Here is a 25,020-nt window from a genome sequence, read left to right on the forward strand (position 1 = left end):
ATTAAGAGATCGTAAAAATGTCGTCTCACTCTGATTTACTGCCGGCGAGCGAGAGAAACGATTAGCTCGCGGTTTGTACGACACGGGGGTACGTGATGAATCTACTCTAATATTGTCTTGTAAGAGGGAACGTTTTGTACAACTTTGTTTTATTAAATTATCATCGTTTCGTTCCTTCCTGATTTATATATTTGATTAAAAAAATCGTTTTACAATAGCATGCAGTAGTGACGTCATATATTTGAATGTCGCAATAATTCAAAGTAAGAGTAGTAAATTGCCACAGCTTAGGCCACAAATGTGCCATTAAAACTTTTAGCGTAGAGAAATATCGTGCGCAGTTGTGTTGGTAACTGTTTATTTTGTCGCAGGATAAAGTCACATATTTCAGGCGAGCAGTTTGCAGCGAACTTTCCGCGCCTTGCACATGCACGCCCACTGAATTACTTATCATTGTTCCCGCATCGATATATCACCAGCAAAGATAAATTACATCCAACGTGGTGTATCACGAAATTCGACGTTTTAAACTTTAATATATTAAACTTGACATTCCTGTACTTTTGTATGCCATTACTCTACATAAAAACTTTTATTACTAAAAGTGTTCAAAAATTACGTCTTATTATAGTTTCAATTCGTGGAAAGTTACAATCGTATAGAAGTTGTAATGATCACAGATGTAATTCATCGTATAGATAAACCAAAACTCTGTGAATTATGAACGCTAATACGAAAGCTGTTCACAGTTTAATTCTTCGCGAGCAGATAATGAACGTCGATATTTCAGGTTGCGGGGGCGGTAAAGTATCTCTCTCGGCGCCGTATCAGCCGGAATGTGCCATTCGGACGTGGTAAGTGCCACAATTTATACACACTTCTTCCGCGCACTCTATCACACGGTACAAGCGACAAGCGCTACGACAATTACAAGAAATTTATTTTTAGAGATAATAATTATAGTGCCAATAATTCCCTTAAAATACACATGTGATGCCGGCATTCTAGTAATATAACTTGCACGATAAAAGAGAATCAAACAGCTGAAAAAACCGTCCACTGCAAGCGAATTCACGACATTGAGTGAGATAGCATAACACATTATTAACCGTAAGTTTCTGACACCAAATTCACTTTATTAAAACATATTATCATTTCTGACTATGTCACGTGAATATCGAGACGCTTTCTGCACTCTTATAAGATTTTCAAATTCATTAATGATTAGACATAAAAAAATAAAAAAATCGCTTTCGCTTATGACTTACGCCGCAGTATCACTCGCAATATTTTACGGATGCCGGACATTTTTATAGGTATTTAGCGAAAACGTCGCCTCTACGGGGCAATTTGAAACTTGTTTGCGTGGCCAATTTACGAGGAAAGTTAATTTGAAACGTCGTGTCGCCTCTTTTGTTTGTGAGGACGGTAATGGCGTGACGCCATCGTTACTTACACTCTCCGGGGAATGGCGCAACCATCTCACCAGACAGCTAATCTACGGCTTTTATAATGTACATAAATGTGGCTTTTAAGATGTATTAATATTAAAAAAAAAATAAAGACATCGAGTTAATTCACCTGGTTTTAAGTTGATTCCGATAAGAAAGTATGTTAAAGTAAATTCAAAGCGCCCTCTGCAATGTGATATCTGCAACATATACCCGCGTAATGAGTTCTCTTGGGATGATACATATCACTTATGTCATACGAATAATCCTGCATCTGCTTTGGAAATGATTAAAATTACTTATCTAAGCACCCAAAACACGCTAACAGAACTATAATATTCAAATTATGTCATAAATATACCAAAATACAATATGTAGATTAAAAATAAAATCGACATTTCTTTGTGTTCAAAGAAGCTTAATAAAAACACGATCATCCCGCTTCGCTCTACTTTACGCGGCAAATTACTATAAAAACCTTTGAATCCTTTTATAACCCTCGACGTATTTCATCACTTGTCAAACAAAAATATAACAAACAGCTGTAAAAACTTAACGCTATCATCTACGTTCTTATTGTCTGAGCACTAACGTTCATATTGGTGTAGATTAGGTTTATGGAAAAGCAAATAAAGTTGGTAATCACCTCTGGAGCGAAACGTGTCACCCGTCAATAACATATTCACGACGTTTGATGTAAAATAGCATCTTTTTTTTCGTTCAGTTTTGTTTCGTCCCCCGAGGTGTATCGAATTTTGACAAGATCCTTGGAGAGGGCGAGTACGCTCTTTGGAATCCATTAGAGTGTCGATTACGAACGCCTTTGGGATTGTGTATTCATACAACTTACAAATAAAAGCCTTGAATAACATAATGTCAAATCAAAAGTGGATAAAACATCGCCCGACACAAAGGATTCAACCCAAAAGCTTTGGTTTCGGTGACACTGAAGAATATTAAGAAGATTAAAAATCATTATTGAGGTTTTTATTATGTTTATTTTCTTGTAGGATAATTACGCTCTGTAGACAAACATTTTCAGTATTATTAACAACCATAAAACCTCAATTCTTTGAATATAGGACAAATGAAATATTTCTAAAACAAAACAATTTTGATACGTTATTTAAAACTAAATCTAACTTGGTGTTAACAGAATATTTGCTGTGAAAATTAAATTTTAAAACTAAAAAGTTACGCCATCAGAAAGTGTTTCGTAATTCAATAGGAACATGTTCCACAGCGCGGCGCTCCATTTCGGAGCAGCCAGCGTTAGACAATACAATTTTACGAGGGACAAACAATGGCGCTAACAGCGTTCCTCCGGCGCCCCCAAATAAAAAGACACGTAAACGAAAATGCCAACGGCACATTTGGGGCGCGGGGAGGACGCGGGGGAGGAGGGGAAGGCTTTACTACTTCCGGCGACAAGATGGCGGCACTGCGCGCAACAGGAAGCTGCGGCGCGGCACGATAAAACACCTCGCTAGAGATGTACACCCCGCGACACAAGTTTCGACTTACGTTACAAATGAGATTGAAATTGTCTATTACCAACACGTCTCATTGACTGAACCAATTTTCTTCAAGTTTTATTTTTTTCAAATTGTTCACGAGAGAGAAACAAACCTGGACAGAACAGAAGAGAACTCAATATAAATGTACAAGTTAATTCGGATAGCTTTTTTAATCTTTATATCTTCGAAAAATTTCAATGCCTCGCGTAGCGCAAAAAAAAAATTAATATTGTATTTACATGTAATCAAATTCTAAAAGAAACATTGACAAGTAGTTTTTAAGTTAGACTTTATATGTAAAAATCTTAATAGTTTGTAGATGTATCTACTTTATATTTTATCTATGATAAATTAATAAAAAGCTCAACAAAATTTTTACTCTACTAAAACAATGTTGTCCATTGTACAGACTTCGAAAGCTGTAACTTTCGAAAACCTACTCAAACAATGGCGACACAAAGCAGATTTTTTATTGAACAACTGAAAAGTTGACAATATGAAAAACAAAACCTTGTAAAGGGGTTAAACATCAAAAACGTGTTAAATAAAAATGAACTTAAAGTCATCTAGTTAAGGATGGTATTTATTTGCAGATGATATGTGATATGATATCTATGTGGTAGTAAAGTTTGAAGGCAAGCTACGCGGGCGCCCTCTGACGTAGAATCGGTTATTTCCCTCATCGGGGGTGATATAGCGCTTTCCGCAGCCGATGATAACACGTAATGGTGATCGTTTGCCCTTTGCCGGCTTCCAATGGCTCATCAAAGCTTGCACCTTTATAATACAAATATGATTTATAATTTTTTTAATATGAACGAAGTATTTTAGTACTAGAAATCCAAAGATATGTGTGAAGTCAACCAACCCGCACTTGGCCAGCGTGGTTGACTATGGCCTAATCACCCTTAACTTAGGGTAGGCTCCGAGCTCCTCGGTGGGGACGTATAGTGAGCTGATGATGATGATTTTAGTACTTCATTCATCTGATACCAAGCTTTAAAGGCCTCAAGTTCAGTTCTAAACTTTCATTAGAAATATCATCTACATGTATATATAGTTAAGAAATAGTTTTTAACCAATATAATAGAAGACAAGCTGGATACCATTCCAGCCATGGCCAACTAAATTAATTTGATTATTTTTGTTAAGTAATTACATATTGTCTTGCTGTGTTCCTAAATTTCAGTACAATGAGTGATTATTATTTTAACAAATGGAAGGAAGTGCTGATAGAACTAGAAAAACATGTTAAACTTGACTTGGATTATCAGGTAACTTATAATTTTAAATCGCAAACCGTCTAGTACATAAATAACCTCGTTTTTATCCACTAAAATGATCTCATACCGAACAATAGAACCAGTTTTAATTTTAAAAAAAATAAGTTTGACGTCAATTTTCGACATCTAAAATTTACTATCACCAAATATACTGTAGGAAACGAAAGTACATGATCAAAAATGCTGCGAGGCGGTCCAGCGCTTGGGCTGTGTGCTGTCCAAATACCTGTTACTCTACAACAGCAGCGTGGACTGCTTGCAGCAGAGCTTGCAGGTGCAGAAGACTGAGTACATACAGAATGTAGTCAATGCAATCACAGCTAGGTAAAGTCAAATGTCGTTGTTTAATCCAAAAACATTTATTTCATAAGTTATTGTTATAAGAAACAACCGTATAATTTAATTTATTGGTAAAATTTGGCCGACAACGCATCTGCGGTTCCTCTGGTATTGCTCATGTCCATGGGCATCGGTGAACACCTCGGTGTTCCCGCTGCTTGTTTGCCTCCTTCTCTTATAAAAAAAAATGTCTGACTTTTTAAATATGTATAAAGGTAAAAATCTTGTACTTTTTCAAACCTATTCTAAATGAATTCCTGTTAACGTTTCATCTTTAGAATATTGGAACTTAAGCATCAACTTCGAAAACTTGAAGGCTATTATTATCAGTACTTTGGCAATGGATTAATTCAACATGGACTCACCTTTGATGACGCGGACCCTAAAGATATCCCTAGTAAAATTACAAGATCTGAGCAAGTCCAGGCTGTGATCGATGAAGTTCTATTGAGAGCTAAGATGGAGAAAGAAGTATGTTTAAAAGAAGGTAATATAAAATTAGTTATATTATTATGTTATTATAATTTTAATAAATAATAATCAACAAATCCTTTCAAGTCGTTGAAGTAGAAAAAGTCTCGTCTGAAACGAACTCGTTTTTACGCTTCTGGGAAAGTGACAATGAAAGTGACGAGGTTGAAAAAGATACATCTGAAATCGTTCCCCAACTTTCTGAAGAAAGTCTCAAACGAATGGAAATGATAAAACTAATTCAAGCGCATGAGCGCTCCCGGTAAGTCTTTAATACTTTGTACCTAAATTCTTAATCTTTCGAATTGTTGGCGCCGTTTCCGATCCTACACAACAGATGGCGCTGTATGTTTATTATATAACGATATTGATGTGTTTTCTTGCTATACATATACTCCTTGCATGTCGCGATTTCTTCGGTGGCTTTACTTGTGTTCTTGAGGTCGCTTGTGTTATCTAGTGTTCGGTCGTTTCGTTTGGTTGGTTGTTGGATTGGGTCGTCCAAATACCGGACACAGTTTCGTAGGAGTGTGAACACGAATTAATATTAAGTTTTTTATCAGTCAATTTATACGATGGGACACAAGAAGGAAATTTAAAAGAGAGAAATGGGAAAAAGATTTAAATGGCACAGCAAAACCACAAGCAACATTTGAAATTAAGGAAAGAGCTGCAGCACTCATTAAAAAAGTTTTCAGGTAATAATATCACTAGCTCTTGTTGACAATTTTGTAGAATTATAACGGATTTTTAATACGGTTAATTTTATAAAATATCATGCTTTTTCAGAATGTATTTCGAAATAAAAAGACATCGAGTTAGACAATGTAAAATTGATGAGATGATTGATATTAATATCTGCACCAAACCAAATTATGAGGAGAAATCAAAGTATCTAACGGTACACTTTTATCTCAGCGTGTAATATATAAGTTAAATTCGCATATAACTTACAAAAGTTACAGGTTAAAGATCAACGCATTGATAAACAAAAGCAATACAAAGAAGAGAATTTATCTAAAATAAAAACAATGGAAACAAACTACTTGAAACAAACAGACAACAACACTGCCGATGAATATAGAGACTTTATCAGAGACTGGTTTAAAAAATGGTAAATTGGTTGAGATTTTGGTTGAAACTATTTACATAAAAGTTTATTTTTCAAAACTTAAATTATTTAAAGGTATGTAGACGTAAAGTTTTTCTATGATATACCAAAAGAAGAATTTGGTGGATCTTCCTTGATTATCAAAGAAATGGTACCTACCCCATCCGAATGGTTAGAAGAATACGAAGCATATTTACAAGAAAAAAAATCAAATAAAAATAAAACAAGTGCTCAGGTATTTAAGTTTGTTTTAATTAATGAAATACAATTAAATTATTTTGAAGTATTAAAATTTATAACGCAGAAAAAGTTTGAAAAACAAGAAGCAAAAAAGGAAGAACTTAAACTAAAGAAAGAGGAGCAAAGAATATTAAAAATGGAACAAGAATTAATAAAGAAAATGATGAAAAATCCTAAACAACATCCCGGTTTTCATTATCCGATGTCGAAGAAGACAGAAAATATTTTAGAGGTTGGTCAATATTCACCAGTTTAAGTAAATTGTATTAAAAATGAAACAAATCAATTTTAAGGTTAACTTTTTGTTCTTCAGACAATAGACAAGTATAGAAAGGATTGGAATGATTTTGATACTTGGGAAACTGAAGGATATAAGGAGGGATTTGTGCAACAGATAGACCATGAAAATGCATGTATGAACACGAAATTAAAAATATTGAAAGCAGTTGATGAAGATATGAGGTTAATACTATACCTAATTGTTATTTTTAACGTTTTCACTTAACTATGATCAATTGAGACTCCTCAAACAACTACTGCAAGTTTGTAACAGGGTAAAAAACTTTCCTTTTGTAACACAAAATTGTTATAAAACAAACATTTCCCGAACAATAATAATTTTGGCAATTGTATAAACATAAGAAGCCTGTGTTTGTACACCTGAGTTCACTATAAAAATATAATCTCAAAATAATATTTGAATAGCATAATTTTTTTTCTCTTCTGAAGACTAAAAAGATCTTGCTGTTACGAAATATTTCAGACAAGAGCTGCAGATTCTGAAACGCGCTTTGCAATCTGAATACAAGAGGAACAATGAAAAGATGCCGGAAAATATGAAAGTTAAACAAAAGAAAGCAAAGAAACATAGAGTCGACTTTACAATATCTGAGAGCGTACAAGAAAAAATGCAGGTTGGAATACAAAAGGCGATTAACTTTATTGAATAATAACAAAAGATTATTAAGATTAGTTTTTGTAGGAACTGGCATCTTCGGGCTACTTGAAAGAAAAGACAAGTATGAAATTCGAAGATTTTGAAGGAGATTTTAATTTCGTAGGAGAAACACTTCGTTGTATTTTACGGTAAAAAATACATTTATAAACAAATTTTGTCATACGGGCATGAGTTTTGTGGTTGCAATTTATAATATTACAAAGTTAATATTTTTATATAGACGTGCAGAACCTCTCTGTGGTGAGACTCGGTTTCTGTGGTGGGAGAAGAGCGGCGAGCTGGTGTTGGGTGCCCGGAGACTACTGTTGGTGGGGCCACGTGGTAGTGGGAAGACCACGTTGGTGAATATACTATCATCTGTCAACGGTAAGTCTTATAAAGTCTGTAATAATTTTATAGTATTTTGCAGAACTAACTAAAGGCAGCAGAGGGTTGATGTATGGGAAGTGGTGGAGAGATTGTCTAGCAGTACTCGACCAAAGTTGAAAGTAATATAATTGTACGACGAAATACACATCAAAAGCTGTAACATACATTGTTTTATGAAGTGAATGTTCTTATAATTTCTAGGGTTTGTTATATGGAACTGCAACACATAAACTTCTTTAATACGAGACTCATTAGCTACTTTTCATAAGTATTTACTATTTGGCAACACAAATTTGTTTCAGATGCAGTACTATTCGAACTGGACCCAGTAAATGTCTCGCCAGAGCTCATATCCCCGGCACATCTCAGACAAGTTGTCAGCTCTGTGGTGACGTGTGCCAGAGCGACACAGCCCGCTGTTATACATCTTAAGTCTTTGCATCTGCTGTATTGTAAAAAGGTGCAACAATCAAATACGTTACATTATTTAAAATTATGCGAAACGATGAAGAAACTATACGAGACCTTGGTAGACTATCACAGATAGAAAGTTCTATTGAATTCTTATTTAACACATTCAATGCTACCACCCTGTTAGGATATAACTTAAAAATCGTAGTGTCATTTAACGTGTTTAAATCTCCTCGAATATTTCAGGTACCACCAGAACAGAACAAACAGAACTTGAATATGTTTGCACAATATTTCGTGCGTATGTTGTTGAAGAAAATACACAAAAATGATTTGATTATAGTTATAGGTACGTAATAACATTTTTACAATTAAAATATGTGTTCAATTTTTAATTTATTAACTTACATTTTAGGCAGTTGTTGTGATCCTTGGTTGACGAAAACAAACAAACTACTCAAGAACTTTCCAGATGTTATCATGATGCCGCCCACTACGTACAGTACTGTTTCCTTCATCGTGAAGAAATGGATGACTGAGTAACCTAATCTTATTTAAAATTACATCATAGACTGATGAGCTAACTACCAACTTAAATAATAAGTTACTAACGCACTAATAATTATTATATTAATTGGTCATTAAAGCAGACCTTCCTGGACATACTGTTAACAATATTAATTCAAAGATACTCATGTTGCAGCAACCGCATGGTCCCGCGGGATCTAAACACGCAGAGCATCGCACAACTTCTAAAGGCATACTCATTTGGACATATCAGAGATGCACTCAACAGTTTCCTGACGCCTGACAATGTTATAAAGTTAGTCTTAAACAAATTAGAACATGACTGATGTAAGATCTGGTGATTGAAAAAACCTGCTATTTTAGTAAACTGTTAAATGAACTTAAAATTGTTTTAGGATTGCTGCATATGGCTTGTCCCCGCAAGAAGTACTCGACCATGTCACAGAAAACGAAGATAACAAAGTTGTATGTCTATAAATCTGCTTATTTATTTAATTTGATTGATAAGGTATACACATTTTAAGATATCTTGCCGGCTCCTAATTTCGCGCGAGTTGCTGCGTAGAAAAGAAAAGTTTAGGTGTAGCGGGATGCGGGGTTAGAGCACTACGCAGAGCGCACATGATGTTGAGCCGACAAGATAATTGAAAAGATTTATAATAGTTATTACAAGATTATACTTTGGTTACATTTCCATAATTTTCCCAGGACTACAAAAAGTACCAGGAGTGGTACGATGAGAACACGCCATGGGGCAAACGAGAGGTGAACAGACTGCATGATGACAGGGAAATCTTGTTGCTGCAGCAGAAGTTTGTAGAGAAAATGAAGAAACGAGGAGTCTTGGAGAAGCATCAAGTGGTCACCACAATACAAGAGGAATAAAGTTGTATGAGGATTCCACATTCAACTGTTTTATAAGACTTTGAACATTATTATGCTAATATTTTATATGTTAAAAAACATATAAAATAATAGCATATATAAATGTCTAAAAGGCACATTAAATAAACGTTATGTTCTCAGTATAATAGGTTGTGTTGTAATGAAACAAACGTGCGTTTAATGTCATCAGTAGATAAGGACACGTGGTACAGAATAAAAACGATATGAAGTGTCGATTTAATGTGTAAGGGTTGGCCAGTGGTAGGGGGATGATTTTTACAAAGGGTGGACTGCGGCCGTGCGCTCAAATCGCTGACGTGGCACTTTGTATTTCTTTATTGCACAAAAATGCTAACTTTTAATATTAGTTTGGGTGACCATGTCGCTGAAAATACAGGAATATTACGTGGATTTCCTTCCTTCGTTTTGGATTTTGAATAGATGGATCTAGTCTACAATTTCTCATATTAGAAAATAAAAATATTAAAGAGAGAGAGAGAGATGAAATACTTCGGTAAATCGACAAAACTTTGACAAAAGTAATTATGCAAACAATTAAAAATCAGACTTAACACGTTCAGTGTCACTAAATGACTGGGCGAGATTACTTTTATACGAAAAAAGATAGTGGCGAATGTGTTACATTACTGAGACTTTCTTACCTTGGAAATTAAATACTTTGGGCTGTTAGCACACAGAATCAACTTCTTTTTTGGTTGGTCACCCTACAGTCCAGTCCACCCCTTTTAATATTCGTGCGGCGTATTGAGAATTAATTGTGCGAGTTTCGGCCGCTGATTGTTGTTTGCTCCTCTCCTGTTGTTTGTGTAACCAGATGTACTTTTATATTACAAAAATACAAACATCACCTCATTTCTATATCAACAGTTTTTCTTAATTACGTATTAATTCCATTGATTTAACTATCGCAATCATGGTCTTTAGTAAGGAGTTGCTGAAGTAATCAATCAGTACCAATATTTCCGGCAGCAAGTTTTAATAAAATTAACAAAACAATTACAAAAATATAACATTTATTGAATTTTTTAAAACACAATTTGTTTACAATACATCACAATATAGAACTTGATTAACAAATATATCATGACATACGATATTAATGTAGAGTTTGACTGATGTAACTGCATCTCTACGTCCATGTCTACGTTTTGATGTTTTTAAACAAATATTTGAGCAATGAGAACAGCGAGGTTGATCAATATTCTCTGAGAATTCTGCACTGTGAGTTACATTTGGGCAGCCTGACGGGTTTGTCGGCGTTTGCGAGGGCGTCCAGCTGCAGGTGGTGGAGGTGAGGGTCCTGAGCGGCGGCGTGCTGCAGCAGCGGCAGGTCCTCAGGCAGCAGGGTGGCGGGCTGCAGGTAGCCCAGCAGACGGGCCGCGTGCGCAGACACGATGCGCTTGCGCTCCTCCGCCGTCTCACACAACCTGATATTTTTATATATTATTAGGTTGCACCGAGCTAACGGAACCTAGACGAATTAGACGAAATAGCAAATACTATCTGTCGCCCGCGACTCCGTCCCCGCGAAATTAAAGAAAAAGTAAATTAGTAGCCTATGAGTTCTTCCAATCTTTGTTCTACATCTGTGCTAAATTTCAGGGAGATCCATGTCGCTGTTCCTGAGATATCTTCAAACAGACATCCATCTAAACATTCGCATTTATAATATTAGTAAGATTAATATAGTTTGAGTATAACTGACCAAGCCTTCTCAGTATCGAACACATATTTGGCCTCTTGGTCCTCCTGCTGCTTCTGGTGCTGACGTCTCCTGGCGTCCTCCGCCATCTGCTGCTTCAGCTCCAGCGCGTACTGACGCTTCTTCTCCTTCACCTGCCGCTCCTTCTCCAAATCTTTCTGCTTGAGAGCCTCCATGTGCGCTTCCGACTACAATATATATTTTATTTTAAAAATCTTTAATAAAGTTATGATTTGTTAAAAAAAATATTTCTATATATTATACTGACTAAATTCCATAGTTACATAGCAAAATATGAATTATTTTCTACAAATATTTATAATTTAACGTGTTTTACCATTAAATATGTAATATGAGGATTATAAAAGGAAATAAGATTCAGTCCTTATTTTTTTTATTCTAGGCATATCAAAGGAGAAAGGGACTTAAATGAGTCCTCCGGAATACACAGTGATCAGAATGAGCGCAGAGTGACTTCCACTTGAGGCATGTGTTCTGTGTGGTGGTGATATTGCACCGGGAAAGCCCATTCATGTTCAAAATGTTTTTGCCGACTCTACATTTATAACATGCAGGTACATTGACAGAGAGTTGCTCACACTGAGTAAAACAATCACATGACATGAGAGCCACATACCTGGTGTAAGACTTAGGCTCATTGTTCCATCAGTCAGTATGATGTGGGCTGGTGGAGGTCGGAGGTACCTGTTTCCTGAAGTCCGCCTCTTGCTGTGAATGGTGCAGTGCTCGCTGACGCCGCGCCTGCATCTGCATCGTGAGGGCCGCCTCGGTGTCGCGCTTGCTGCGAGCCGCCTTCTTCACCTCCGCTATGTCCTCTTGGATGTTCTTCTCCAGGTACTCCTGCTCCTGAAGACTTCTTATTATATCTTCGCGTTCCAGTATCGCGGCCTGAAATGTTTACGGAAATTACGATTACTACTGATGTTAAATTTATTTACTTCCAAACATTTCCTTGGAATGTAATCAGTTTGACAACTAACCCTATCCGCCATAATTTTCGCGGCAATTTTTTCATTCAGCATCTCCCTTTCGCGAAACTTTCTCTCTCTTTCTTCTATTCTGAAAACAACATTACGAGTTTATTTCATTCCATTAACCATTAACCTTTACATCTTGCAATTGAAAAAAATTAAGTAATTACAAAAAATTCTTAATAATGAGCACTTTCAAGGTTCTTTAGTGTTATTATAAAATTGAATATGGATAAATATTTAGTATTCACTAACATGGCCGTGCTCCTGTCTCCGGCTTGTTTTATCTGATTCTCAATATTCCTCTCCTCGATGACGAGGAGTTTTTTCTGCTTCTCCTTCCACGCTTCCCGAGCTTTCTTGAAAGTCTCTATCTCCTTGTTTAACTTCACCGCCAGTTCACGCTTCTGCTCCAATTCCCTGCACATACAAAATTTTCAATGTTACATTTAACATTTTTTATTAAAAAATTGATTTCAAAATATGACTATAGACAAACAATTTTAAAAGGAAATAAGTCAAAATATCCAAACATTATTAAACTTTGTAGAGTATTTGCTTTTAAATAACTTACTATGTTAGTTTAGTCTAACTCATTTAGTTTTCAGACAATACAATTATCTATTTTCTGGTCTATGTAAATATAAACCTGTGATCTTCATCGGCTATTGTTCTCATAACTTCTTCTAGCATCTTCTTTTCAATCATTGTCTCCTCAAACTGGCACTGCTTCACTCTCTGCCTGTCCACCAGCTGCTGCTGCATTTCCAGAAGAAGTTTGGCCTTCCTCTCCATTGCTTCTTTCTCTTCTCTTTTGACTGCTTCAGCGTCAATAGCTAATGCACTCATTAAGATTCTGTTTTGTTGTCTATCTTCTGCCTGAAAAAATAAATGTTAATGTCTCAAATTGACACTAAAAATTGTAATTAAAAAGAGGGTCACAATTTAGCAATCATTTTTGTAAATTGACTGCTTTGTAAATATTTTTTATATTTAAAATATGAAACTTACTATGAAATGAAAATTTAAATATTTTGAAATGCAAGAAAACATAAGTTATTTGTATAAAATTTCTTCACATATCACCTTAAAGCAACAGAGTTCAGTTTTCAATTGTTAACTTACTTCATCCTGCAATCGCTTGTACTGATTATGCAGCATCTGCTGCTTCAAGTCCCGGCAGACATAGCCATCCTGCAGCCTTCGCAGCAGTGCCCGTAGCTCCGGGTCCCGCTCTCTAAGGTAATGTCTACGCTGCAGCTGACAGATCTCCTCCTGATTATGTTTAGCTATCTCGCTGGCCAATGCAATCTCTTTCTGTGTTCTAGCATTCACCATTGCTGAATGATCTGTTCTCTGGAAATTATTTAAAATATAAAAAAACTAGAACTTTAAGAAAAATTGTGTGAACTTTACTTAGCACATATAATTTATAAATGTTAAATAACCTTAGTATAGGAACACAGAAATAGATATTTTGTAACACCCTAGGAATACTTCAAGTCGTCAAATTTACTAATTTATTCATGATTAATTTTAGCTAGTATACCTCTTGAAAATCTCTCTCCATTTCCGCCTCTTGATTTATCTGTGCGAGATGACGGCCGATGTGGCTGTCGTCCATCCGACTGTTCAGCCATTGAATATCCAGCGCACGTTGGTATGTCTCCAATTCCTTTCTCCTTGCTAATGCGATTGCATTTCTTTGTAGTTCGTTCTTTGGCTCCTGTAAACACAAAATAAATTCCGTTTATTATCAAGTAAAATTAATGGAAGTGATGAACCCTGAATAATATGCTCACCATAATAGGGGTTATTAAAATTACTTTAAGAAGGAAATTAAAATAATCATTCAAAGAAAAGAGAGTTTCTGTATCAAAATTTTGCAATACAAATTCTAAATTTGAAATTTGTTTATAATTTCATTTTTGAAATTAACAGTTGTCAGAATATCATAGATATCGCAAACTCACAAACAGCACAAAAGCAATCATAATTTTTTTAATTCAAATTATTTTATTTATTATGAAAATTTAGTTTCACAACAATTTTACCACTTATGCTTGTTATATTTTTATAAAAAACGAAAATGATTAAAGTCATGTTTGAAAACAACCATAAATTAAATTCATTTTGGTGTTGGCAACATTTTTTCCGTGTGTCTATGGTTTCATAAATTTTACAGGAAAAGCGACATCTATCCGTCAGCTTAAACAGCGTGCCAATTCTAATGCACAGCGCCATCTAACGTAGGAATTTATTTTGTTGATTTAAACTTTATCTCAATTCGTGTCGGATACGAAAGTGGGAGGCACGTCACGCCAGTGCAATCCTGCGGCATTTGAGTTTTGACGTGTGACAGCAAACTGCAACTGTATCTGTTGCAGACTGGTGTGTACGATTTTGTAAACTGTCGGTAATGAAAAAGTGAGAGAAATGGCAGAAAGTAAAGGTGCGTTAATTGCGAAAACAGTGCAAAAACATGCTGGACGGGCGAAAGAAAAGGTATTTATGGTTTTGTTATTTGAATCGTGTGAAGAGTTTCATGGTGTTGGTGTTAAAACTATTGCTGTTTGTGTCGTGAAAGTAGCCTGTGGGGTTCAGTCGACCTCTGGTATTAACGTGCCCGAGATGCTTCGGCGCGTCGCCTAACTTACGTCCTTTCCACCTGTTGATTGAGAGCCTGCGGAGCGCCGAGCGATCTTGATTGAACGCCTTTATGCATCGTGTTTACTTAGACTCAGCTGACTTGGTTCTCTGCGTCTTGCAGCGTTTATCGCGAGCGCCCGCCTTATCAATTCCAGGGTATTGCTGGTGACTATTTTTAGGTTGCTGCAGACGAGATAAATTTGGATAGTAGATGCCTGGTTACACATTTTAATATATTAATTATTCATGTTAAATATTCATACAAGTCCTTTAAATATGTCAATGTGTGCTATATATACCTAGCAACTCAATATTAAGGAAAGTGTTCCATATTTTATAAATAACTCATTCGGTAGCAACAGTGAGCTAATAGCTGGGAACGGAGACAGACACATGGTGGTGCTGTCTAGAGTATTATTCAAGATGTGTGTTGATTAAAATAAATATATATTCTGATGTTTAATTCTTTCTGAAATTGTCACAAAATGTTACTCAATTTAGAAAGTTATATATTCATAAATATAATAACTTAAGGTTTCATGCTGCAATTTGTATGAGCATGCAAATAATGAACATTCTAGGCTGTTGACCTATTCTGGCAGCCGGCCCATAGCTCCAAAATACATTAACAAACTGTAATAAATGGTCATTCACATACATTTATCTGTTAGCCCTTTGAGAATAAATAATAAAAAGTGTGTAAAGATAAAGGATAAACTCATCATGAGTTAACTGATAGTTTATCTATTTAATTTTTTTTTTTTTTATTTAATTTTCTATTGTACAATTTTTATCTACAATAAATATTTCTTATAAGAATTACAAGTAACAAAATATATAAACATCATTATTTTATGTAATCAACAACTAATACAATAATAATTAATAATTCTTTAAAAATGTGCATCTTAGGAATTTTATAAATTTATGAGACGTAAATTTTCATTAGTGAAATAGTTTTTTAATGGAGCATTAGTGATTATGAGTTTAAAATAGCTTTACTTACATAGTGATAAGGGCAATTAAACAGTCATTATTATGATGATTTTAGTGTGAACAATTTATTTTATTTTAAGCTTAACAATTCTAGGACCTTTTAAATTTTTAATGAATTATTCATCTTTTCTTGATATTACAAGTTATCACAACTAGATTTTTAACGTTTTCATTGAAATAAATTACATTTTTGTACACTTTGACATTTTTTTCTAATATTTAAACTTTGTGCAGTTTTTTTTTATTCAAACCATTATACAATTAACGGAACCTGATGTTTTGGCATAGATGTAGAACATAGGATGATTAAGTTTTTTTTAAAGCTAATATTCAAATTAAATTTATTTTTATTAATAATCAGTGTGAAATGTAAAGGGTGTCACAGAGCCTTGACATCTGTTTAGTTGATAGCCTTATGTCATTAGTGCCCTAGTTTTGAACTATAAGTTGTTTACACTAGTTGTTTCTAACAGCTTATGCAATATACCATAGCTTCTAAATTATAAAACATAGTATTAGTAACATGTTTTATATTATAAAATAATTTTTACATATTAACTATATTACTCCGCTGGTGCAGCCACCCAAAGTGACATAGTAACTATGGATGTCAATAATAAATAAATGTTAGTATATAAATATTTTGACATGTAATCCATAAGAAATGATAGAAAATATAGTCATCTAGGTTTCAGCCTGTAGACAGACTAACATATTTGAAACCAATTTCCAGTCAATTCAAAAAATATTTTGCCAATCTTGATAATTTTTCAATCACCTGTTATATATGGATCCTTGTAATTTTTTTGCTAACCTTATTTTATTAATTAGTAGATCATGATTAAATAACTAGGTAAGCGATAAAAATGTTTGTCTATCAATAATAGATGCTAGGAGTTGCAACAGAGTATCGTTGTGAGGGATATTGCTCGGTGCAGTAATTTGAGCCTATGTCGTCATATTGTGCTGTTACAACCGACCAACATGTTTAATACCGTTATAATATCTATAGATAATAGATATAATTAGCTGATAGTTAACTTATTAAAGTTTACGATCTAAGTATAGGCTTTTAAGTTATAAATAATCTGTAGAAAAAATATGAAATAAGAAATTTAATAACAATTTTAAAATATACGTAACTTTGAATCAAGTGGAATTACAATGTATGACGTCATCATAGTTAAAATATTTAAAAACATATTTTTCTTAAGATATCCATAATTATATGTAATCGTTCTTACTTTTTATTTCACAAATAAATCTATTGGTATTCATTAGATTAGAATTAATCTGAGTCAAAGCTAACCTTTGACCGCACAACAGATTGTTAACCCTTTGTAGTATAATCACCGCACGCTAGTTGCACTCTCCGAATTATCGATAGAAAAAAGGTCACAAACCGGAGACTAATTTCTATAAATTCAACAACCATAGATTATATTTGGCGCTATCTCACATTTATTTTGCTTTTAAAAAAATATCAATAAAGTTGTCAAATATTGGTTTGAAATGTTCCTGGCATAAAAGAAAAAAAACATTCGCTCGAATACCGGTAATGTTACGAGTGTTTTTGTATGAAAGAGGATAAAATGAAAATATTATTTTCAATTAATATTATCTATCTTAGTTCATACGTTCGGAATACCGGACAAGTTTGGCGGCACCAACACAGCATTTATCAACCGGTTCGCAATACCACCGACTTCATGTTATTCACAATTTGTGATGTTCATAATCTCTATTTGCCGTTTTTTCCGCATTCAGCAATTTATGAACTACGTTTACATAATTCTTTGGTATCGGCGGGAAATCTTTAAAAGTCGTCCTGCCTTTTAGCGGAAAGACAGACCTCAAAAATATCACAAATAAGCCACTAAGAATGCACACCAGAGAAAGAATAATAGAAAACCTATGTTCCAAAAATGTTTTAAAAGTCGAGAAACTAGAAGCGAGGTTCAAATTCTCTCTACTTTCTTTACATAGTCAATATTCATATACTACTACACTAATAATCATTAGTTATCATAGATGTAATGTCTTCTTACTTAGTATAGTTTATGCAAGTACGAAAGGAACATTAGTTTTAAAATCGTCATAAGTATGCAGTAACATCACCAATGACGTCAATAGTACATCATGATGCTATCTAGTACAGCGAGATCATAATAGAAAAAGATTGTTTAGTCTGTTGATGTAACTATTTGCTAAACATCTTCGTTTGAGAATTGTAATCTATTTTTAACAAGTAACAAAAACACACACTCTTCTTAACATACGAAATGACAATATTATAAAAGTCAAGAAAAAATACTTTTTTTTTCATGTATCACAAATATGATTTACACGAGCGCAGAATACAAGTGAAATTGTAACTTATTTCAAAACCTATCGTAAACGTGAAATCATTTTACAAATCAAATTTCAAAAATGCTCATAAAGTCACGCGATGTACACGCCCGGGAAATTGTAGATAGCGTTCTCCGTAAAATAACTAAACGAAACTTTATTACATATTCATTTAATTCCTTTATAAGACGAATGAGTCAAACTACCACGATGAACAATCTGTCTTCAATTATTAATAGAAATAACATAGGAAATCTCTGCAGCAAGTATAGGTGTGGTACAAACAAACCGGACCGGTCACACATATTAGCAGTGGTATGGCCGCAGCGAGTTCGTCACCCGAAGGCTAAGAACACGCTAGCCCACATTATTTATAATGTAAATCCGCACCTACGGTACCGCGTATGGTCATTTTTCGAAGATGAACCACTTTCTTCGTCCCCGATGGTGCGACGCGACCACAATGACAACGAGTATGCTAATACGACCCGTGTCAGGTGAATGGGGACGCTCTGATCTGTACGTCCTTGTTTATATGGCCATTGACGGGATACGAATTTTAATGTTTTGCACGATTTTGTACAAAAATACAATCGCCAAGTATTGAACTCATGTTCTAAATTCAAAAATTTCAATGAACTCAGTATTAACTAAGTAACTTTCAACTGTTTCCTAATTGATGTTCGTGTCCCATACTCTAATTAGGAGATTCGCGTGCGTGTATAGTTCTCTTAGCCAAGCCACGCATTTGGAAACTCGGCGACTGTTTAACAGTTCATTACTTTTAATTAGCTACGGGCTGATTTTTGACAGAGTCTGACATAACCTCGTTAACGGAATGCAACAAATGCTCTAATAGGGTTACTGTTATTCTTAGTTATTATACCGTAATACAAAATTGTGTCTTTGTACGATAGCAATTTCTTTATCTTGTAAATGAGTTTACACGTCAGTTTATTCAATAGCTTTACAACCAACATTTCCATGATTTATGTTTATTTTAGTTAATTAATCATCACCTTACTGGACGTCCCCACCGAGTGCTCGAAGCCTACCCTTTTTTTCTGAGGGGAATGCTTGAGGCATACTTCATGCCTCGCGGTAGGCACGGTAGTTATGTGGGATTCTCTCCCCCTCGAAGCCTACCCTAAGTTAGGGGTGACTAGGCCGTAGTCAACCACGCTGGCCAAGTACGGGTTGGTTGACTATTTTAGTTAATGCTGTATCTGATTTACTCGAGTTAAATTCTGACTAGAAATGTTTGTCATGTCCAAAACTTTATAATAAATGTTGTAGAGCGAGTTTTCCGTTTGATGATGTCATAAAATCAAATCTATTAACTTTGAATATAATATTAGTTATACGTGGGTGCTGTCCTTGTGGTGCTACTAACATAGCGTGCACCAGACCCACGTCCGCCCACTATTCACTTTCGTTCATAATCCCCTTGAATAACTAATCCTGATAATGACTTGCTCTTAAAGTTATTGTAATACGAGTACCATAACTCTAAAACAAAAGACTATTAATTTACTTTCCTTCTTTTCAACAGAGTATTTTCTGTGGCGTATGTTACACAGAGTCGAATTTTTTTATACTATTTTATTTTCATCTATATAGACATAGATTTATAGAAGTAGTGCAACTGTTGTGATGAAATCTAACGCAAAAAACTAATAGTGTTGTGTAAAATTTCACCTAATGTAAAGTTATTTTGAAGTGAACTGGAAACATTAACCTAAAACCCTACACACGGAAGATGCAGGCCTACAGTCGATCGCCGTGTTGTTGTACACACTGATTTATGTAGGGAAAACACGATAAACCATGGCATGCTGTAAAACGCCATTCTGAAGAGATTTACACGCCCAGAGATCGGAAACGTTACATTTAACTGGCTTCATCTAAGGTGTGGTCTGGTCGATGTAGTTTTTTAATCTTAGTGTACTGGTTTAAATATAGTTAATAATGTTACATGTGACAAGAAACTTGGCACTTTCGAGGCGAATTTAGATCTTCAATCACAAAGAAAGCCCTAATACTAATTACCAACTTAGGTTTTTTGTGTCCGTTTATTTGGCGAATTTCTGGCTGGTTGCTATTCCCCAAAAGTATTATGTCTTTTTTATTGTAAATTAAAGTCTATAATAATTGAGTGGCATATGTAACACGTGGTTGTGGGATTAGACAGTGACAATAGCCCGCACGCGAGTCTCGATACAATGACCTATAATGAACACGGGCGAACTGATATAATTAGTATGTGATATTTCATAAGTGTGTCAGGTTGTTCCCGGCCTTTGTCTCTAAATAGATCGCTCTTTGCTACTGTGACGTCTTGTGTGCCTACAGATACATATCACACTAGATATTTAAAACAATATTTCTTTATAATAGTAGCTAAAATAACATCGCCAAGTAGAACGAGTAATCGGCTATCTCGAAAATATCTTCAAAATTTGACTAGTGTACCGTAAATAACTTTTCCATTTAGTTTTCTTGCTTTAAAATTTGTGGTCTTTTGTTTTAAGTCTGGGAATCCACAACCGTGCGGTTTGCGCGAAACTTCCTGCCTCGCACAGCAGCGTTTTGGAAACCGCTACGACTTAGGGTCCTTCAAGAAGCGAGCCTATCACCACCTCAAAGGCCGGCAACGCATCTGCGGTTCCTCTGGTATTGCTGATGTCCATGGGCGTCGTTGAACACCTCGGTGTTCCCGCTGCTCGTTTGCCCCCTTCTGTTATAAAAAAAAAGTCTAATAATATGTATTAGTTTACTGTATCATATTACCCATGAATTTTCGGTTCAGATTGTACAACATTGACTCACATGATTTTAATCTTGGTCAGTTTTATCAAAAAAATGTGTGAAGGTTAGTGTAACCACTTGGCACCTTATCAAAAGCTTGCCTATCAATATCTGAGCCCCGCATTTTTACAAATCTGTTCATCACCTGTATCACGCATTGTTTTAAATCTCTCTTATTGACTAAAATTTTTGACTACTTTGCTTATTACATCTTGCATAACATTAGTACTTCTATTACTATTGCCGTGTTTACGTGATTTCTCTTTGAAATTATTGGTTTTTTTGTCACCAACTAGTTCACGTTAATAAAATATCACGAAAAACTTGGAACATAGTATGTTGATGTGAGATTTACAGTTTTTCTTAAGCCAAATATTAAAAAAATAGATCTCTTGGCATTTATTTGCAGCCGCGAGACTAGTTTTCGTCACCAGTGGCAGTGGACAGCTTCCGCGAATGTTTGCCAAATGGAACACTTTCATACTGATAGTATCACACTTTTAAACAAACTTAAGTTCTAATACTTGTAGTTATCTTCCATGCTGTTGTCATCGTTAGGAGATGCTTCAGTTAGACGCCAAGATCAGTTCTAATCTGATGAGATCTGTGACTAAACTGTAGTAGTACATGACGGATTAGATGGACTCCCAGAGTAGGATCAAAATAAATAATGTTAATGCAACATTGTGTCAAAAATCCATAAAAATTGATACTGTTCTTTATTGTATTTGTACACATAATGTTTTTAATGCAATGAAATAGTAAATAGAAGACGTAGGACACAAGTTACATGTTGTTACAAACATGATGGCGTAATTTCTCTGTAGGCTATTCCTTTGAATTGATACGTCACGTGTTCAAACACGTCTTATTGCACGTTTTAAATAGTCATTGTGAAGTACATTATGGTAAATATATTACAAAGTATATTTATAAACATTGTCATGTTACTAAATTCTGCGAAATATTAAGCTTTCCTACCTGCATGTTAAAATGGCAAATTACGAGCAGAGTTTATAGATATCATTTAGATGTGAATGATTGTAAAGATAATTCACAATGAGCGCTAAACTAAATATATTTAGGATTATCCTGGATTGTATCAAAGACGGTTTTAGTTGTTAATCTAATTTGTCCTTTTGTTGACTGTGTCATTCACAACTAAATACCTTATAATAAAGTAGGTCTGTTCCCATATCCATAATCATGTGTCTTATGATCCTTATGTAGTAATTATACTTTGACATCAACCTTTACATAATTCTTTTTAATATCATTGGTGAATGTATCACAGGTAGGCTGATTTCCTAATAATCAGACTATTACCAAACTTTATATACGTGTAGGCTGGTTATTAAAATAATGCGGTGGGTGTATAGCACGCTCTTTTAAAATTTGGAAATCATTTTAATGGAAGTTTAACTAAAAATTTACGATTTTATTCTCTAACTAATAATCCCATAACATCAGTCAAAGAAAAACGTTTAAAGAAAAAACGATCCGAATATTACATTCCAATATAAATCTATTTTGATTTTTTCTTTAAGAGTTTTCAAGCCATTTGCTGTTACAATTCTAAGAGGTAGTGTGGAGGTTTGCAAGTGCAACTCTTTGCGTGCTGACCCCGTGTTGCAGTATGCATTCCAGGCCGAGCGGCGGACATGTTTTTGTTAACGCGCACTTTCCTCTCCTGGTTGCACTTTCTCGTACATATCACGTGAGGCTATATACCTTATAAAATAACTTCCGTGTTTAAGGTTTTATTAACGTTAAATAGATTATTTGATAACTTTAAATAATATTAAGAAAAAATGTGGTATTCAAAATTGCTTCAATCCAAAAAAAAATAATTCTATGCTAAAAAGTAGCGACAGTCTTCTAAACAATAACTAGACATAAAATACTGATTCTACTAAATAAAACAATAGTATTTTATAAGTTTATTTCAAAACATCAATCGCTGAATAAATTACTAGCAATGTATCATATAATATTACTCAATCATTTCATTTCCCAGAATTTTCTATGACCTACAAAATGCCACCTACGTAGTATCCATTTGTTTGAAAGTTCGTATATAACATATTATATTTAACATCTCTAGACATTGAAATATCTCTACTTAAACTATATTGTCTTCAACGAGTCTGACATTTTTATGTAACGACCATCAATTTTTATATTAATAGTACTACAGTACTGTTATATCTTTTCTTCTCCAAAATATCTGACCTAGATCCAATTAGAATATCAACGCCAAGTTTTTTTAGTCTATTTTTAGTAATACAAAATAAGCTTTACACAAGACATTCTCAACTTTTTTTAGCACGTGGAGCACTTCTAAAATGAATGGGTTTGTTAAAGACCCTGTTGCTTTATTTCTTCTTCAAGTAGTGAATCCTCAACTTCGTATATCCCGACGTGGTCTTTTGTGGATCTCAGTGGGTCCATCTGGGCTACTCTGGGAAACATTGCTGTGGAATTCTATTTACGACGTCAATATTCCTTTTATTAAAGAACTAATAATTTATTTTTCTTTGTTTTCAGGTACGTCTCCAATTCCAGTTTTGTCCCCTTATGTAAAGTAATTTAATTGTAATCAGCTTCTCTATTGTTTTTAATGGACACGCATTCTACATCTCGTCTCAATTTTTCCTCTACGTAAATCTTATCAGATAAATGTGATATGTGTTGACAGCTCAATGTAACGAGCACCATACTCTACAAGGTTATGTACTGCGAAGATATTTACTAGTTATTATGTAGTAAGTGTTATGTAATTCAGCATACACTGTAAGGATTTACTTCTCAATTTTTTGTCGGCTAAATCAGGAATATGAAAAAAAATACTCTTATTCAAAGCAAAAAACAGTTGAAAAAAACAACTAATTCAGTAAAAGTAGATACTAATATTGATATTTTAAGCAAGATTGTTCAATTTTTGTATTAGGAACCTTAGTATTATGATTCCAATACACTTTGCATAATATTATTTGTTAACAATGGTTTAACAGTGGTACAGCCCGCTTTAACATCTTCGCACGAATCGGCCCGGCTCGCCCGGTGAAATACCACGACCACACAGAAGACAGGCGTGAAGTGGTAGCTATTCCGCGTTTCGTCTGATGAGTGTGCGTCCCGGAGGCCAATATTAGTCCTCTTTCCCTTCCCACCCTTTTCCTTATAAGGAAAGGATGGGAAGTGGAAGTGGACTTTCTGGATGAGAGGATGCATGGAAAGGGAAAATATTTTCTTTCTGTGCATCCTCTCCTCCGTCGATTAAAGGTAGGCATCGCATATGCAATTGCGTGTGTCTATGGGCAACGGTCACTTCGCTATTTCAGCGATTGCAGGCCGCTCGCTCGTTTGCCACCATTTGATATAAAACAAACGATAAATATTACTCTATGAAGGCAGTAATTTAATACCTTAACATAAAACTTAAGTTTTCAGAAACTTATTTACATACAATGGCAAAAGACTGATATAATACAATTAATCTTTGTCGAATAAAGATTATCCTAGACTTATTGATCTACGTATGTATATATATCGCTTGAGAGATTTCACCTTGATTATTTTTACTGCGTATGTAACTTCAACTGTAATTAGAAATTTAATACTAAAGAGGTAAAGGTAAAACTCAGATCGTAGCAATTTGTTTTTGTTTTACCTTAGTCTTTTTAAAACAATTATAATAGAAAATTCTTACTATCTTACTAACCTTTGGTTACTGAGACCAAATCTATGTACAAAACATATCGTATCCAAGTTTCCAAAGTTGAGGGGATCGGAAGCCCACGATTAAAAATTATGCATGTAGCGACGTATCACTTTCATTTTCATTCAAAAGTTAACATCAACATTGTTTGTTAAGACGCAATTTAGTTTATTGCAAATGAAACATATTGCCATATCGGATGTCAGTGATAACACAGTT

The 25,020-nt window shown here is 34.6% G+C and overlaps 4 protein-coding genes across 5 annotated transcripts in view; 3 read left to right on the forward strand and 1 right to left on the reverse strand.

Annotated features, from left to right (window-relative positions):
* Nucleotides 1-4,117: 4,117 nt before the first annotated feature.
* Nucleotides 4,118-6,522, forward strand: LOC106119687 (IQ and AAA domain-containing protein 1-like). The gene is made up of 9 exons (XM_013314806.1): nt 4,118-4,242; nt 4,409-4,575; nt 4,869-5,077; nt 5,149-5,323; nt 5,625-5,759; nt 5,851-5,962; nt 6,027-6,175; nt 6,248-6,415; nt 6,477-6,522. The coding sequence occupies exons 1-9, from the start codon at nt 4,162-4,164 to the stop codon at nt 6,520-6,522; spliced, it is 1,242 nt and encodes a 413-aa protein (XP_013170260.1). The 5' UTR covers nt 4,118-4,161.
* On the forward strand, nt 6,492-10,276 carry LOC106120189 (IQ and AAA domain-containing protein 1-like). The gene is made up of 11 exons (XM_013315441.1): nt 6,492-6,644; nt 6,726-6,874; nt 7,176-7,326; nt 7,395-7,498; nt 7,591-7,736; nt 8,042-8,199; nt 8,397-8,499; nt 8,566-8,689; nt 8,854-8,973; nt 9,074-9,143; nt 9,387-10,276. Exons 1-11 carry the CDS (start codon nt 6,549-6,551, stop codon nt 9,561-9,563), a joined length of 1,398 nt encoding a protein of 465 aa, XP_013170895.1. The 5' UTR covers nt 6,492-6,548; the 3' UTR covers nt 9,564-10,276.
* A 368-nt stretch (nt 10,277-10,644) lies between these two features.
* Nucleotides 10,645-14,195, reverse strand: LOC106119976 (meiosis-specific nuclear structural protein 1). The gene is made up of 9 exons (XM_013315125.1): nt 14,081-14,195; nt 13,828-14,004; nt 13,404-13,634; nt 12,928-13,157; nt 12,534-12,698; nt 12,288-12,366; nt 11,992-12,195; nt 11,290-11,474; nt 10,645-11,011 (listed from the first exon to the last, which is right to left on the reverse strand). The coding sequence occupies exons 1-9, from the start codon at nt 14,081-14,083 to the stop codon at nt 10,780-10,782; spliced, it is 1,506 nt and encodes a 501-aa protein (XP_013170579.1). The 5' UTR covers nt 14,084-14,195; the 3' UTR covers nt 10,645-10,779.
* Nucleotides 14,196-14,575: 380 nt separating this feature from the next.
* The window catches only part of Amph (amphiphysin), a 33,370-nt gene continuing 22,925 nt past the window's right edge, over nt 14,576-25,020 (forward strand). For both annotated transcript variants that reach the window (XM_013316381.1, XM_013316388.1), the window contains exon 1: nt 14,576-14,783. In XM_013316381.1, the coding sequence (XP_013171835.1) occupies nt 14,715-14,783 (69 nt within the window). In that variant the 5' untranslated portion in view covers nt 14,576-14,714. The remainder of the gene's footprint in view (nt 14,784-25,020) is intronic.

This window comes from Papilio xuthus, unplaced genomic scaffold (assembly GCF_000836235.2).
Source record: "Papilio xuthus unplaced genomic scaffold, Pxut_1.1 DF829129.1, whole genome shotgun sequence".
Taxonomy (NCBI): domain Eukaryota; kingdom Metazoa; phylum Arthropoda; class Insecta; order Lepidoptera; family Papilionidae; genus Papilio; species Papilio xuthus.